This window comes from Centruroides vittatus, unplaced genomic scaffold (assembly GCF_030686945.1).
Source record: "Centruroides vittatus isolate TY-2023 unplaced genomic scaffold, ASM3068694v2 contig_799, whole genome shotgun sequence".
Lineage (NCBI taxonomy): Eukaryota > Metazoa > Arthropoda > Arachnida > Scorpiones > Buthidae > Centruroides > Centruroides vittatus.
In genome coordinates this window covers 3,773,264-3,791,535 of record NW_027122516.1, presented here as the reverse complement: position 1 = coordinate 3,791,535, position 18,272 = coordinate 3,773,264, and the positions used below count along the sequence as shown (strand labels likewise).

Genomic DNA, 18,272 nt, shown 5'->3' with positions numbered 1-18,272 from the left:
TAATTATACTTTCATGTCTGTTCTGTTTTGTTAAGAAATGCTGAAATAAAATGTCGATAACTTTTGTTTCTTAATATTCAAATAATGTAAATTGTATTTATTCTTCTTAAAATAGATGTATAAAATAAAGATGAAAAATTCAGCATTTTTTCCTCTAATTTTGCCAATAGCTGCTGCATCAAATCCATTATTTATTTATGTTAAGCAGCTCGTGCCTCTTCACTATGGAATTGTTTTTAATAAGGGCTTTCATTGCATCAGTGTGTCTCTCGTTAACTGATTTATGCTACTGTGAGAGTTACGTGATTGTACAATGATCCACGAAAGGCAGTACATGAATAAATAACAACAATTATTTATTTTTCACATGATTATTAATACACAGGATTCTTTTTGGAGTCCAACTCTGAGCGTTACAAAATATCCAAAATCGGAGCAAGGAATCGAGTAAATACAAATCAAGAAAAACCGTTCGCAACAATAAGAAAAAAAAAAAACGAGACTCTTGTAACCTTACAACTAGTACTCTAAATTATGAGCTAAAAGAGAAAAGAAAGGTTAACAAAAAGGTTTTAGTATGATAGAAGAGAAGGTTATAAAGAATACCCAGGTTTTTTTCTATCTGGTCTTGATGCTCTTCGGGCGGGGAACCACTATAAATCTTGTTTCTTGGTGATCTTTCTTTGGCTCTCTTCAATGATCCTCCTTACACAAGGGACATTCGTCTCCCTCGCTAGGTTCACAGGGTCCTTTATCTCCTTGGCGGGCCACTTTTGTCTCCCTTTGTCCTTCTAGATGACAAGCAGGAGCATACCTTTCACAAGTCTCCTTCGCCCAGAGTCTTACCCAAGAATGTCCCTTCTTATCCGTTACAGTAGCCTCAGGGCCTTCACTTCCCATTGTTCATGTGGTTCTTAGAAAGGGTTACTCTACCCACAGGAAAGGAACGTTAGACAAAATTCGAGGAAAAGGGGTGAACAAAGAAGAAAAAAAAGTTAAAATTAAACTTATATCTAAAATATGTACAATAATATGGCATATCGCCACACTACTTTGTAGTTGCAGATGACTTGTTGCTAGAATTGTCATCCATTGAAATTCTAAATATTGCTCCTAAAATGCATCCTATTATTTTATATATTAGTTTTGATGCAAAGTAGTTATTATATACAGTAATATTTTGTAATTTATTATTATTAAATTAAAATTAACTATAGAAATCATGCCAAATTATCTGTATCAGCATCTGGTGAGTCCATGTTTTTATTATGATGGTCATAAATTCCAGTGGCGTGCCGTGACATTTAATGATAGGGAAGATGTGTTTCTGTAAGAAGCTGACTTTCAGGGACAATCAGTTAATTGCGCATCAGTGATGGCCTAGGGTCCATTCATACATGCATGGTGGCAGAAGAGACATACCTGACAAAAACCAACAAAAAAGAACATAAAATAAACATATACAGGTATAAAAAACCTTACGTCGGTAATTGGTTCCAGAAGAGGCAACGTAAGTCGAAAAATGACGTAAGTCAAATTTACTTGTCACTAGGCCAAACCACAAATTACCATTCCCAGTTCTGTATTTTATTTATAAATGCATTTATAATAGTATATCGTTAATAAGAATCTATTTTAAGCTTACAAACAAATAAATTTTAGTTTTTAATATACAGAAAAAAGTAATCTAAATTTACGAATACATGTACAGTACATACTTGTAAATGAACATGTTTACAATTTGGTAATATTAACAGTACATCGCGGACTCTTTATTTGTGAATGTGGTTTCTCTAAGACATTATAAAATAAGATAATTTTTTAAGGTTAAATAACAAATACAGTTATTAAAATTATTTTGCGATAGTAGAAAAAATAAACTAATTTATGTTAAATTTACCAATATTGAGTGGCACTGACAACAATGCCAAATAGTAGATATTGGAACTACTATGGAAAATGCCAATAATGAGCACTTAAAGACCGCTAAATAAGATGACAACACAGAAACACAGATGTTTTCATGTTTCGTTCTCTAGGATTTACGATGATTATATTAACATTTACTGTAAATGTACATATTTTAATATGATTTTATGTGCTTTTAACGCTTTTCTGGTGATATTACGACTTCAATATTTGTGGCAGACGAGTGTAAAGTCGAATAAAATGACTTAAAGTTGATTTTTATTTTTCCCATATACTTTTTTGACAAACGACATATAATTGAGAACGACATAACTCGAGGTATACCTGTACTTTGTACAAAACCGTTTGCTTTAGGACAATCAGCCATTCGGACATTCTGGGCGTCGATGTGGTTCTTTGATGGTCGATCAAAGGTGGCCCCGGGACAGTGGCGTTGACAAGTCTGTAGGGCACGGGGAGACTTCCTCTGTTGGCATCGGGGACACGGTCTAAGTCCGAAAGTGGCACGGGTTACAGGTTGGCACAATAGACGAGAAACTGTTTTGATTTTTTTATTTTGTGCGTTCACACATGGCGTTTTGGTTATTCAAAATGTTAACCGAGTGCCAGGTGTCCTCAATTGTCAGAGATTATATCAATCTCTGTTCTTTCTTTCATCCATTTTGATTGGTCATTCTCCCTCAATCACGCTTCCCAAGTGGTTGGCCCCTGGTTACTAAACGTAATGAGACTCTTACCTGGAGCATGAGAAAAATCAAAATCAAAGACGAATTCGATCTTCCACCAATCACAGGATGACTTCCTTCTGCGATTTATGGTTTCTGCATGGCAGTTTGATATACCGTATTTTACGGACTATAAGACACTAGGGACTATAAGACGCACCTTAATTTTTAAGCAATTTAAAAAAAAAAAATACCTATAAGACGCTAGGACTATAAGACGCACCGATTTTGGAGGCAATTTTTCGAAGAAAAAAGTGCGTCTTATAGTCCATAAAATACGGTAAACAGTGGGTGTCTGACCACAAACGACTTTTACCTATGTTTTCTTAAACTAATAAATTTTTCTCTAAATTAACCGTTTTTTGCATCTTTCGTGATGGGTCAGACCTGTCTGGTACATGACATTTCCATAAAAGTTTTAAACAAATACTGGAAATGACAAAAATAAACAATTTATGTATTTTAGTTCTAAAATACAAATAATACATACATAATACAAATTGTTATGATACAAACAATGATAGAAAAACTTGTTTTTTTAATTTTTTATACACTAATTCTATTCGGAGATTTTTTCCGCAAAGTCATTAATTACTGTATCATAAAAGTCGCTGGTCGTCGACTCCATCGACGTATTTGAAAGCTCTTTTTCTATCGAAAGCAATGCTAGCGACCACAATTTTTCCTCTGACCGAGTGTTCCTGGCCAATGTATGAATTCGCTCCGTGGTCAAAAAACTGCGCTCGGCAGACCCACTGGTAGATGGTACCGTAAATATTAATGATATTAAATCATATAATTCTTTTAGTACGTCTTTGTTCGGATCGATATTAATTATAATATGTTTTATGTTTAAGAGTTACTTGTCAATATAGTCTGGACACAATATAAATATTGCGATTCACTACGTAATTTAGATAAATCAAAACATTTCCCATAAAATTTACTTAATTTATAGAATTAAAACACTTGGAAAAATTGTTTTTCATAATATTAAAATTATTAGCATCTAAAAGTGAGAAAAATTCTAAAGATTTTATATCTGAAAATCTGTCAATATAATTACAGTATAATTAAAAGAAAGTTATAATTAAATATAACTTTTCAAAGAAACATACATAAAAATAACATTGAATACTCTTTACTTTTTAAATCTTAAACAATTGACTTAGTCAGATAGCTTCCTATCCAGTGGCTAAGGGATAGAATTGTTGGAAGCATTACACGTGTATAGCTTCCGCCAGCTAAACCGGGTGAGGTTGGTGCTCTGTAAACTGCATGTGCCAATGGCCTATATAATCTGGCTGATTGGAAACACCTGGTTTCGACATTTCTTCCGCCACTGAATTATTCGAATATACAATAGCAATCTTATCGTTTTTTTCACATGAAGTATAGAAATTTGTAATAAGATACATAATGCAGTTATAATAAAATATTAATTTTAATTAATTCAAAGTACGTTAAAATATGAAAATTTATATTTTAGAAACTACAAGGGAAGGTCATTGGAAGGTGGAAGTGATGCTTCCACTGCTTCTAATGACGGCACGCCACTGATAAATTCACTCACCACCATTTTTGAACTGATGCTGTTATTCCTTTGTGCAATTTTAATCCATTCTTCTTCATAAAGAACTGATACAACACCAGAACCAAAACTTTGTGACATTTTTTTATGATGCTTTATTGTTTTAAAGTGCCTTTCATACTGTGTAGATCTAACAGTAATCTTATGATTTTTATTGAGATTCTCAGTTATTTCATTCAATATATCTTTATTCCTTCTATATTTTTTATTGGTTCAATATGCCTAAAATTTTCTGAATACTGTTTCAGCAGATATTTTGTCCATATGTCCGTCCATACTATTTTTAAAATTAATGTATTAATATTAAATTATATTAATTAAATAATCTATATTAACTGACTCTATCTTTCATAATTATTTTGAACCTCCCTTTGTTTTTTTGCATTCTTTGACATTTTGACAAATCCACAAGCAAAAAATGTAAAATAAACTCCTTGCAAAATTCTGTGTGTGGTGTGTGTCCATTTTGCATTATATCTTAAGGACTGAATAAACCTAAAATTTTTGAAACTTGACAGGGTTATTTCTATAATATATGGGACATTGTGAATATTTTGTCTTTTGAATAAAGTATAAAAGTATAGCTACAATCCTCTTTAATTAAACAACCAGTGGTATAATAATAAAGGATCGTAATGAATGAATTACATGCCAGTGATGAAATGATGTATAATATCTATAAATACTAAGGAGTGAGTGTTGGTGTGTGTCAGCATGCTGGAAATATAAACTCCTGGGTTAGACTTGGCAAAAAAATGCCAACTTCCCAGTCTTATCTGCATTGCAAGGTATTAAAAGATTTTACATCTGGCTCTGTTTCATTCTCTTATAATTCTAAAAATATACTATATTATACTTTTATTAATAAAAGCAATGTATATATGTTATAATAAAGAAATATTCAGAATATAAAATACAATTAATCTTAAAATTTTAAGAAATATCAACCAACCTGTAAATACTGTGTAAAGTTCCTTTGCTTGATACTATTAACCAATGTACTTTGGGTTTTGGATAGCCAGGAGGGGGATCACAAATCAAACTTAATGGTGCACCTTCTAGCACTTTTTTTTCTATTATGCCAGTATCAGGAAATGAATTCAATTCTGGAATAAATATTAAAACAATTTAAATATACGTAAGATGATCATAATTAAAGTATCCCTATTTGATGTTGTCTAGAGAGAAATTTAGTAGTCTAAATGCAACCAAACTTGGTACGATGCCATTTCAGGACATGTAGAAGACATTTCTGTAAAGAAAAAAATTGCACCCAAACCATTTTACTTATGAGACTCATGCTATACACAGACCTTAGCAACAGGGGATGCTGTTTAATATTGTAGTGACTAGGATATATCGGAATATATCTTGTCTATAAGTGGGGTAATCATGAGGATTTTACAATGGACACAATACTATGTTAGTTAAACAAGTTTAATAGAATGACAACTAGAATAATTAGAACTACAAGCGTTTCTCCACTACAATTACATACGTGATCAAACTAACTAAATACAGTTGAGTCCGCATAAGTTGACACCCCAAGGGGAAGTGGAAATGTGTCGAGTTATCCAATGTGACAACTAAAGCAAAGTTGGAAAAAAAACCACAAAACTACAATTAGGAAAATACAGTAGTGCATTATACAGTAGTATAGGCTTACAATACATTGTGTCCTCCATTTACAATTACTCTGTAGATGAAAAACTGAAAAATTCGTTTAGTGTTGTTTGTTTTGAGCACTTAACCGTTTCGACTTTCTTTTTCAATGATCATGAACACCTTGAAAACATCATGTTCGCAATTGTCAATTGTTGGCAAGTAACGTCTAAGGATTCTTAATGCCTCTGGCATGACAAAATGCAAAATTGGATTCTGGTGTGACGTTGATGTAGATTGTATATTTTCTTTTTGTTTATCTGTTATTATTTTATACATAAAAATAAATAAAATTTTAAGGCATTTTTATTAATATGTATATATATATAGGGTGTCCCAAAAAGATGTACTCACTCTTTGATTGTCAAATATATAAATATTTTTTTGTAAATAGACGTGTCTTGACAAACATACAGTCCTAAGAAGTTAAATCAATGAACAAATAAATAAATACATTAATTTAAAACCTATTACTAAATTAAAAAAACATATTATTAATCGTCTATCAAAGAGCGAGTACATCTTTTTGGGACACCCTGTATATATATATACAGGGTGGGCCAGCGAAAACGAAACGGCAGAGTGTTCGTGTTCGTCCAAGCAAAGCGCTCGGACAGGTCGATCTTTTGCTCGAGGGGACATCTTTTGCAATAAAGTTTTTGCGATTCTGAATACAACAGACAACAAAATATTTTAAAAACTCATTTATTTTGTATTAACTAAACAAACATTTATTTCGAAAAAAATGTTTGTTTAGTTAATATTCAGAATCGCAAAAACTTTATTGCAAAAGATGTCCCCTCGAGCAAAAGATCGACCTGTCCGAGCGCTTTGCTTGGACGAACACGAACACTCTGCCGTTTCGTTTTCGCTGGCCCACCCTGTATATTAATAATATTAATATATTATTAAATATATTAATTATATATTAATTAATAAATAAATCGACTCCCCTTCCTGAAAAGAAACAAGTTTACACCACATGTGCAGAGTGAATTCATTTTTTCAGGAGGGGGTGACGACTTATCAGAGTGTGGGACAGCAAAAGTATGTCGACTTATCCAGTAGTGGTGAGTTAAAGAGTTCCACGATTATACAAATATTTACAGGGAGATCGGTCCATGTGGATGCAATTCTATATCACTATTCCTGCCTATGTGCAGAAACAATCTTGATTCACAGATGGAGTTGGTAACCAAGTGGTCTGGATAGTTCTGAATTAAAAATAATTGTCTAATGAAGATCAACTATGATATGGCATCACTCGATACTATAAACTCTACTTGCTTGAGGTGTCTTCACACCAATGTATATGGATTTCCATATCTACAAACTCGCTGATGGTTAACCTCTTCCTATTCAATGCTCACCATCTTGCCTTTTCTTTCTATTCTCATTCAGACTCCAGAGCTTGAGGGTCCAATCCAAGTCAAAACAGCAGGAAAAAGGTGTCTGAACATGCAAGACCCCCTTTTTATAGGCACTATATCTCACTATCCAGGACTTTCCCTTCATCGTGTGGTCTCTTTATTGTCCAATCAGCACTTCACAATTACCAACATCTGAAGGTGGCACGTGATACAACACAGAATATTCTGTGCAAATATGGAACAAAAAAAAGAACCCGATACAATCAAACAAACGTGATTACATACTAGTACATAATTTGTAATACAAGGAAAAAATAATAATACATGACAATTTACAGTAGCAAAGCACTACAATATGGTCCTCAATCTAAGGGTGTAAAACTTGAAGGCAATGAACAGTGTATTTAAATTTATTGTCTATTAGGAGAGTTCATTGTGATCCTTCTCATTTAATGCCTTGAGTACTGTAATATAATTTTATAATTGAAATTTTATAAATTTTACCAGAGGGATTTGTTGGAATCAACAATCAAAATTATTGTCAAATGTTATACGACATCATTACGTACAACGAATTGTGTCACAATGTTTTGTAAACATTCTTCTGTTATGTAATAGGAAGTTGGTGGCGCTGTTGACCTCTTGGAGACGGAGACCTTGTTTCACACTCTTCCCTTTCCAGCACTGACTTTCCATGAGTCAAGGCAGTGTAATCTTTGTGTATTCTTTGTTATATAACCAGTTATGCGAGTCTAACTAGTTTTTACTAATCTCTCTGACAAGCAACATCTAGTCTAACAGGTTATGGGCCCAGTTATGGCAACAATTAATTAAGCATCAGGAGGAAAAAAAGGTAAATTCAAGGAATAACGTAAACTGGATATAAATTTACATAAGAATAATATTCGGTGAGAACACAAAAGACTTCACAATGGCAGATAAAAGTTACGTTGCCATCACTAAATTAAACAACAACTATCACATTTGGAAATATAAGATGGAATTGCTGTTGATAAAAGACGAGTTATAAGGTGTAATACAAAAGGAAATACCCTCAGATCCTGACTCATCTTGGTTGACGGAAAGGCGTGCACCATGATAGGCCTCCTGATGAAAGACAATCAACTGCCATTAGTAAGAAAGGAAACTACAGCTAAAGGAACTTGGGAAGCCATAAGGAAACACCATGTTAAGTCTACACTATCAAATAAAGTTTACCTATTGAAGAAAATTTGCAATTTAAAACTAGAAGAAAACGGCGACATGGAGATACACTTGGCCAACATGGAGGAAATGGTTGATCATCTTATGGCACTGGGAGAAACTCTAGCTGAGAAATTAAAGATAGCATTATTACTTAGTAGATTGCCAGATAGCTATAGCACTTTAATAACAGCAGTAGAGACTTGTCCAGAAGAAGATTTAACTCAGGAGTTAGTACATAATAAATTACTTGAAGAACACTCAAGAAGAAAAACCTCATCAAATGAAGAATGTGAAGCAGATAAAGCATTTAAAGTGGGAGCACGCCCAGTAACTCAGAAAAGGAATTTGCTCAAAAGTTGTTATTTTTGCAAAAAGCAGGGACATGTAAAGAAAGAATGTAGGAAATATGCAACATGGAAAGAAAAACATCCAAATCAGATCAACAAAATTTATGTGGAAAGTGATGAACAACACCCAGAAAAGGAATCCTATGTATGTTTTAAGACAGGAACACAAAACGAGATTCATCAATGGTACATAGACTCGGGAGCTTTGTCACATAAGTGTTGCGAGAAGTGTTTATTCACAACTATTAATAGTAAACATAGAGAGAGAGTAATACTAGCCAATGGTCAAGCCCTATACACTGAAGGTAAAGGCAATGTAATGATAACCTGCATGGATGAAAATAACGAACGACGTCGAATATATATGAAAGACATGCTATATGTGCCACACCTTAAAGGAAATTTAATCTCAGTCAGAAGACTAACGACATTAGGGTTTACCATAAAATTTGAAGGAAACATTTGCTCTATCCAGAAAAACGGAAGTAACAGTAGCATCGGCAACAGCAAACACATGTTTGTATGAGCTTGATAAATCACATAAAGTGCTTACAGTGGTTAATGGTATGAAGGAATGCATCCATTTATGGCATAGAAGATTAGGGCACCTGACATGAACTCTATAATTTTGATGCAGAATAAACAATTGGCTATAGGAATAAATATTCAGAAATGTCGCATATTCAAACCTTGTGAATATTGCATTGAGGCCAAGATGACTGCTAAAAGTTTTCCAAGGAAATCGGAAACCAAAACCTATCAATTACTTGAATTAATACACACTGATGTATGCGGACCAATGCAAACAGCAACACCGAGAGCAACAAATACATTTTAACCATGATAGATGATTACAGTAGGTACATCAAAATATATCTTCTTAAACATAAAAGTGAAGTACCTGATAAAATAAAGGAATATGTTAAATACGTACAAACAACATTTGGAAGAACTCCTCAACGAATCAGATCGAACAAAGGAGGTGAATTTTCAAGTAACAACTTAAAGACGTTCTTTAAAAATAAAGGTATTCTATGGGAAACTACGGCACCTTATTCCCCGCAACAAAATGGAATAGCTGAAAGGAAGAATAGATATCTGACAGAAATGACAAGATGCATGTTAATTGATGCTGGATTACCAAACAAATACTGGGGAGAAGTGGTGAATAATGCAAATTACCTACGGAATAGATTAATTACTAAAGCAATTGAAACAACTACATATGAAAAATGGCATGAAAATAAGCCAAACCTTTCTCATGTAAGAATTTTTGGATGCTCAGCTTATGTTATTAAACCTAAAGATCGAAAAAAAACTAGAACCTAAAGCCACAAAACTAATTTTTGTAAGATACGAGAGAGCATCAAAAGTTTATCGATTATTTGACAAGAAAACTGATAAGATAACAATAAGAGGAAAGGTTCACTTTCTGGAAAACGTCAAGCACAGAGACTCCAAAATCGATATACATGATGATAATGAAAATTTGAAATTCAAAAGTTACAATAGTTAATAATACAAATTTAAAAGAATGTGAAATGAAAACAAGGAAACAAGAAATGGAAGAAACTGGCATACATTTATGGAGATCGGAAAGAACTAAGGGAGCACCTCCTATAAGGTTAATTGAAACAATAAATTTATCAGTGACAAAGGACAATCAAAGTTGTATTCGACTTTTAGAATTAGGAAAAACACAAAAGCACACGAAACATATCAACACAAAATACCATTTTGTATGTGATTTAAAGAATTTGGGAGAAATTACTGTTATCTATTGTCCGAATGAATGGATGATGGCCGACTTGTTAACAAAGCTGCTAAACGTAAATAAGGTTAAGAAATTTACTTGCAATATCAGATTGCATTAACAATCAATCATTGAGGGGGATGTGCTGGAATCAATGATCAAAATTATTGTCAAATGTTATACGACGTCGTTACGTACAACGAATTGTGTCGAGATGTTTTGTAAAGGTTCTTCCATTATGTAATAGAAGGTTGGTGGTGCTGTTGACCCCTCAGAGATGGTAACCTCGTTTCACACTCTCCCCTTTCCAGCGCTGGCCTTCCATGAGTCAAGACAGTGTAATCTTTGTGTATTCTTTGTTATATAACCAGTTACACAAGTCTAACTAGTTTTTACTAGTTTATCCTTTTTTACACCTTCTCAGGAAAGATGTAAAAAAGGATGGCTAGTAAAACATTTATTCTATTCTGATGTATATTCAGAACTTGTGAATTTTAATTATTAATGTCATTTTGGAGTTTTTATGATCATCTAACCTATTTTATAACTTTTCTATTATTTTATTTCTACACTTCATTTCATTAATATTGTTTCCTACCTCTTCTTTCACAAAGTTGTATAACCTTGTCAGTGTGTGCCATATCACCTTCCCACATTGTAGTGTACTAGCTTTCTTGGTATTTCTATAAAGGAAATTCAATTAAAATAAAACATTTGGTCTAATTGTGGCCGTACGCCATAATTTTGTATATACGCGATAGTTATAAGCCTAACATTAATTCCTCAATTCTTTGTTCTTTATTTCCCCTATTTCTCGATTTTTCACTTTCCTTGCGGGTGGGGCCGTCTTGTTCCAGGAATTAAGGGGTAAGACAAATAGAGTGAAAAGACCCCGAGGCACATAGAAGGGAGTATCAAAAAATACACTTACGTAAAACCAGATAACCGGAGTGATTAGTATTCGGGTCGCAAACGTTTTCGTAGCCTCTTCTAGGCTCTTCTTCAGGCTTAGTAGTAATAAATTCAAATATATTCCTTTTTGAAAGAAACGAGTTTCGAATTCCGTCACGTGAAAACGTTCCAACATATTTTTAAACGAAACAATCGCCGTTCTGGTGTGTTTCGTTTAAAAAATATGTTGAAACGTTTTCACGTGACGGAATTCGAAACTCGTTTCTTTCAAAAAGGAATATATTCGAATTTATTACTACTAAGCCTGAAGAAGAGCCTAGAAGAGGCTACGAAAACGTTTGCGACCCGAATACTAATCACTCCGGTTATCTGGTTTACGTAAGTGTATTTTTTGATTGAATCACCGGTGAGTAAGGAAGATTGAGTAGAAGGGAGTAACGATCATTCTTGGTGAGGAGCAGAGACGGAGCAGACTGCGAGGTAGAATCCGAACGGTTCGTTCAGCGGAACAGAGATAGGACTGGGATCGTCTGCGAGAGAAAAGAAAGAACTCCACGTGCCAAAACCGAGTGCAAGGAACTCTTTGAATATCCTTGGATTATTGACTGGAAAAAAAGAAATATACTAGCCAGCAACTTGAACATAATTCCCCGACCCGAAGATCTCGAAGACATATCATATTCTGGTACCCCCTATACTTTCCTTCTTATACTTCTATATATCTATTTATCTTTTCTTTTTCCTCTCTATAGTTTGTAAGTTAGTTTTTAGTCTTAGTTTATAATATTTCGGATAATATTTCATTGTAACTCACTATCATTGAGCCGTGTTTCTTTTGTGTGATACCTCGTTTTCCCTTTGTCTACCCCCTCCTTCGTCTACACGTGTGCGAGGTCCCGAGTTGGAGTCCTAAAAGAATCCTGCATGTAATGCGAGAAGGAGAAAAGTGTTTTGTTAAAATTGTTTTTTTTTCTATAAAAATAAAAATAAAGTTTTGTTTTAGTTGTCTTTCCTGTGCTTTTGTTGGCCATGCACTCGTGCAATCTAACATAATTATGCATTTATTTTTCCAACCAAAAAGTAATCACCAAAATTATGCAAGCACTTAACCTGCTGTGATACCAAATGATCAATGACTTTCTCAAAGTACAGCTTTGACTATAATGTAAACTGCTTCTTTAACTTTATTGTCTGACTGGAATGTTTTCTTTAAGGGATTGAAGATGTGAAAATTGTGCTCCAGAATTTTCATCTAAAATTTAGTAATGTTTGTTTGACTGTTAGCGATATGGGGCCATGCATTGTTGTATAACACAATGATGCTACTGGAGACCATTCCTGACTGCCTTAATTTCATGGCTTGTTCAGTTTCTGCAGAGTTGTGCAGCATTAATTGTATGGCTTTTTGTGAGGTCTTGGATGAAATTTGAAATTACAAGCTAGAATGTTAACAAGTGTCTGACAGGGCAGTTAAACTCACACCTTTTGGATGAATAAATGAAAGTTTAACAATGATAGATTAAAATGATTTTGTGGTCTGAAGACCACATGTTCTGTTGCCTAACCGGCTCGTAACCAACCCATTGGGTGGTTCACGGTGTAAAGGAGGGACAGGCCCTCATAGTGTAAAAGCTTCCTGTTGTAAAAGTTAATGGGAGGAGGGGAGATATGTGGTCCAAAGATCACGTGTTCTATTGCGTGATCCTTGGGTGGGCCGCAGGGTAAAGAAAGGATGGGCCGCGTTTTCGGAAAAAAAAAGAGAGAGTAAGGGAGATCGCGCATGCTCAATGGAAGAAGGACTTTTTTGGAAGAAAGAATGGAGAGAAGACGTGTAGACGATAGAGTCGCAAGATTGTTTTTTTGTGTGTGTTGTTTCTTTTGTTTTAGTGTCTGTTATAGCGAAGGGACAGAGTAGTGATTGGAAAGACTAAAATAAACTTTAAGTTCCTTGCATTGGAGTCATAGAGTGTGTGATTTATTTCTTTGAAGTTTCTTTTTGTTTTGTTCCTGCACAGGGAATACTCTAAAGATCGAGTACTTCCCCACAATTTATTTAATTAAATAATGTCTCTTGGAGATGATTATATAAATTCTTAATGTCAAAAAAGGTAAAAACAAAATGCTGGAGTTACAAGAGAGGGTTTTAAAGTTCAGTAAATACTATTCAATCGGCATCAGGTTGAACACTGATGTTGACCTCGCTCGTGGCCCAAAAGGTCTAAAATTTTCACCTGGAGACAGGGATGAACCAATCGAAAAGTGATGAGGGATATAGTCAATCAATCAAAATGCAGGATCGGGGAGAGAACAATTTAAAAATTTGTTTCTCAAAGACCTGAAGTTCTTTCTCCATGATCTGTTGTTCTTTTCTCAACGATTTAAACCTTACAAAAACGTCTCATCCCATTATCCATCCTTTCTAGCCAACCAGTTTCTCTTAAGAGTTACTCTCTAGTCCTGTTAAAATTTTAAATTCCCTATTCTATGCTTTTCGAGTGACCCAACTGTACACCTCGGCCGGCACCAACTTCCTATCTGGGAGGCAAAACTGAAGGTTTTTGTTACTTAGCACCATGTGGTTACAACGAGTAAACTTTAGTAGGGTTTTGTCTGTTATTTTTATAAATATAATTTGCTTAAAATGCAGAATAGAAATCAAAGTAAAACTTCTACAGCAAAATATCAAATAATGGTAGACTTTATGAGTGCACACAAGAAAGTTTTTTCAGGTAAGCTGTTCACCTATACATCTTTCTTAATTATACAAACATTATATTTGCTATAAATGATATTAAGCAATATAATTTTAAAACAAAAGTAGTAATCTTGTGTATGATAAGGCTGTTTGCCTACACATCAAAGAATGAAGATATTCGCAACCTTTGTCACACAACTGCAATACCAAGTGGAAATAATGAAATAAATATAACTTCCGGTAATTTGAAAGTATTTTGTCTACCCGAATACCCTTTGCAGGGCCGGCCATCGGGGGGGTGCGGCGGATGCTACGCACCGGGGCCCCGCGATTGAGGGGGCCCCAACATTATCAAGAATGCAGTATTTTTAGTAATTTTTCTGAAGTAATTAATGTATTAGCAAGAACAAAATCACGCTTTAAATAAACATGCATTAATATATGTTCGTGTTTGTAAATTTTTTTTATTTTAAAAAAACATTTGGGCCCAAATAGTTTCTTGCACCCGGGCCCCTTTATCGAGAAGGCCGGCCCTGACCCTTTGTCAACAAAAAGATTGTGTTTCTAATATTAAAAGGCAGAAGTGGATTGTCAGCCAAATTTAAGTATATATTTGATAGTCATCTAAACCAGTGTTTCTCATACTTTTTGCTCACACAAAACAAATTTTTATAATATAAAATTTTTAAAGTGTATTTTTACTTTGAAAAATATTACAAGTTTTTTTTTTTTATAAACTTAATGAACCCTTTTATAAAATGTACTTTTCAGATTGTAAGCAGATTTTGTCAATTTCACTTTGTATACATACATACACACACACACACACACACACACAAAAGTAATTACATATTAATCCACTTGTTCCATAATTCATCCTCTATTTTTTATAATTTATTGTTATGTATAACAATAAACCCAAAAGTTTGAATAAACAAGGAAATATTTTCAAAACCATTGCAATTTAAATGGCTTTATGGCTATGACCTTACATAAAACATCTATTTTGATGTTATTCAAAATAAAAAAAACAATCAGTTTTATATACATACATTTTATAATCTTAATTTTATACTAAATGACAATAATAATTATTAAAAAAAAAGCAGTTGAAGATTTTCAGTACTTAACAGATGCATGTTTATTTCTAGTTCTTAGAAAATATAAATTACAACTATTACAAGTATTTCTGTGGAAAGTGGTATCATTTTACGACCCATTGAAATTTTAACACAACCCATAGTTCAACAAAAATGTGGTTTGTAATGACAACACATTTCCTGCTGATTGTTTATTAAGTGGTGTCACAACGTACTGTTAAAACACGCACGTGGTGATTTGTGATCTAACAAAGAGATGACAAGAAATACAATAAAAACGTTCTTTATTTCACCCGTGGTCTTTACAATAAGCAGGATTCTTATGGATTCCGATACTCCTCGTGGTCCGTTCGTGTTTTTGTACGAACAGTTAACACTAGACCCAGGCAGAATGGTTGACGCAATTCCCGCGACAATAAAACAAAAAAATAAAAAAACGATCAATATAAATCTACCGCGGTACAAAGAAGTCTTATATCTAAAAAACTAAAAACTACTTATGCTAACAAATAAAAAGGGAAGAAGGAAAAGGATAGAGAATAGGACGAGTATATCGATAGAATAAGACAAGAAGGGTACCCAAAATTGGTGAACACTCTTGTGGTGGTGGTGGCCGAAATATTTCTTTCGTGAGGGTTGAGGAAAAACGACGTAAATATCTTCAATCAAAAACTTTCCTATAACTTTCCAGAATTCCTGGGATCAAAATATTCAGTCTTAGCTTAACTAGCATTTCTCCAACTGAGGCTAAAACAGTCTGGAGAACTCTACACTGCGTCTTTTTCCTTCGACGTCCCAGCTAAAAGTGGCTTATCCTTTCTTACTTTTGCCCTCAGGGTTACCACCTTTCTTTTGCGTTCGAAGTAGGTGACTCACCACCCATACTAAGAAGTTTCTAGAAATTGAAAGACAAAAGAACAGAGAACAAAGAAGGAAGAAAGTATAGAAATATATACATATATATTAAATATATACAAATAAAAATATTGGTGTACTACCACAGTACTCCTTTTGCTTACTTAACATACTACTTGTCCGTATCATCCTCCTGATCCGAGATTCAACCAGACAAAGTGAGCCCTTAGGCCATCAATTCACCAGCCATTAATTGTCAACAGGGGCCAACCTATCAATAATGATGCCCTGGGAAAGATTGTTATTCACCACCTTTTTTTAAGTATGGGCATAATGTAATTTTAACCAAAAGATCTGAGGGGTCAGACCTCACACATTTAAGTACTTAATTATTTTTGAAAAGTAAATTAATTGATTATCTGCCATTAAGAAAAACACCCATGATGAGCCTGTGAGAAAGGCCTTCTTAGTGCCCACAAGTTAGAAAGTCAAAAATAAAAAAGTGAAAGGCAGCTAAATAAGCAAACTAAATAAGTAAACTAAGTCTGCTTACTTAGCAGCATGCTTCTCAGAAGCTGCCAATGGGCCCAAGACCAATGTCCAAGTCCATTTTACTTAAAATGAGCTGGTTCATTCATTTGCTTATCCAGGTACTGTACATATATTAAAATCACTCTACCAAGCCAGATGCCCAATATTTTGATTACAAAATAGCACTTCATAAATTTTAAGATTATAAAATAATTTTAAATACTTACCATATCTCCTCAAGAATACTGAATTTGAAACCGATGTACCATGACTGTTTTTAGCAAAGCATTGATAAAGGCCTTCGTCGATATCTTCAGGCTCTGTAAACACAAGAGTTCCTCTTTGCGGCTGTTGACTAATCCGTTTATCATAAGATACATATTCAAATTCTAATCCATTTTTATACCATCGATACCTAAATTAACATAAAAATTATTCAGTAAATGTTTTATTTCAATAAATTAATTACTGAACAGGTTTACATTATAGATCCATACAATCCATTGCATGCTCGTAAGCCATAGATTATAGATGAGTCTGACTTGATAGATTCATTTTTGAATGTAAAGACTGAGAAATAAAAAAAAAACATCTTGTATGGGTAAAAAGATTGTTCACAAAACTTGCAGAACTTTTAAGAATTTGTTGGGCTGCAATTTTCAGATTGCACAACAGCTAAACTTTACAGACACAGCTAAATTTTAACAAATGGCAATAAACAGCTAACTAAAAACACCAGATTTTGCACCTAAAAATTAATATAACTGGGTATTTTGGAGGATTTATTTTCTCTTTCTGCCCTATGCTGTCTTTTCAAGCCCATTGTGGGTTTTGTCAGGCTCACAATGGGGCAGCCAGGTGGCAAAGGACAGGGCTCAGCATATCCAGATGAACCATCCATGAATAATTTGTGGTGCTTTTCAACCCTTCTGGATTCATTCCCAATTTTAACAGGTCATCCATCTGATCGTCATCAACAAGAACTCAAATGTTTCCAGATCAGCTTTCTTGTACCAAAAAGTGGAAAATCTCATATATCTACCACAATTTTAAGGCAAACTATTGTATTTGTTGTTGACAGACTTCCTACACTTGCTCCAAAAACTCCGAGGCAAAACAAGTATACTGGCTCAGAAAATTAAGTCACATGAAAGGCCTATTGAATTTTAGATGAGCTACCATTATTATCGTCTGGAATAGGAATCATTTTTAACAAAAATAATCAGGAAACTGTTTAACAAATAAATACTATCAAAATATATGCAGATAGCAACAAACTTTGAAAAAATCAAAATGTGCTGTAGGTACTTGTAATTCTTGATTAAATCTTCGAAGTGTCTGAGAAATAATGGTGGTACTTCAGGTTTGTTGGAGTTAGGGTGACCACCTGTCCTACTGTGGGAGAACATGTCCTACAATTAAACCTTTTGTCCTACGTACTACCGCCTAACAGAAATGTCCTATTTTCACAGATAACTACTTTGCTATTGGTCCAAAAGTAGCCAAATGCTCGACTGCTGGGCTATTTTTGAAAAATTATTTGGCTACAAGGGCAGAAAACATCTGGCAATGCTGTCTGACAGATCAGTGGAACAT

General features: G+C 34.0%; 1 protein-coding gene across 1 annotated transcript in view; it reads right to left on the bottom strand.

The window, feature by feature from the left end:
• Nucleotides 1-18,272, bottom strand: part of LOC136981935 (neuroglian-like) — a 125,312-nt gene that overhangs the window by 91,872 nt on the left and 15,168 nt on the right. The window contains exons 3-4 of the mRNA XM_067278338.1: nt 16,904-17,091; nt 5,198-5,351 (exon numbers count right to left, since the gene is read on the bottom strand). Of these exons, the coding sequence (XP_067134439.1) occupies nt 5,198-5,351; nt 16,904-17,091 (342 nt within the window). The remainder of the gene's footprint in view (nt 1-5,197; nt 5,352-16,903; nt 17,092-18,272) is intronic.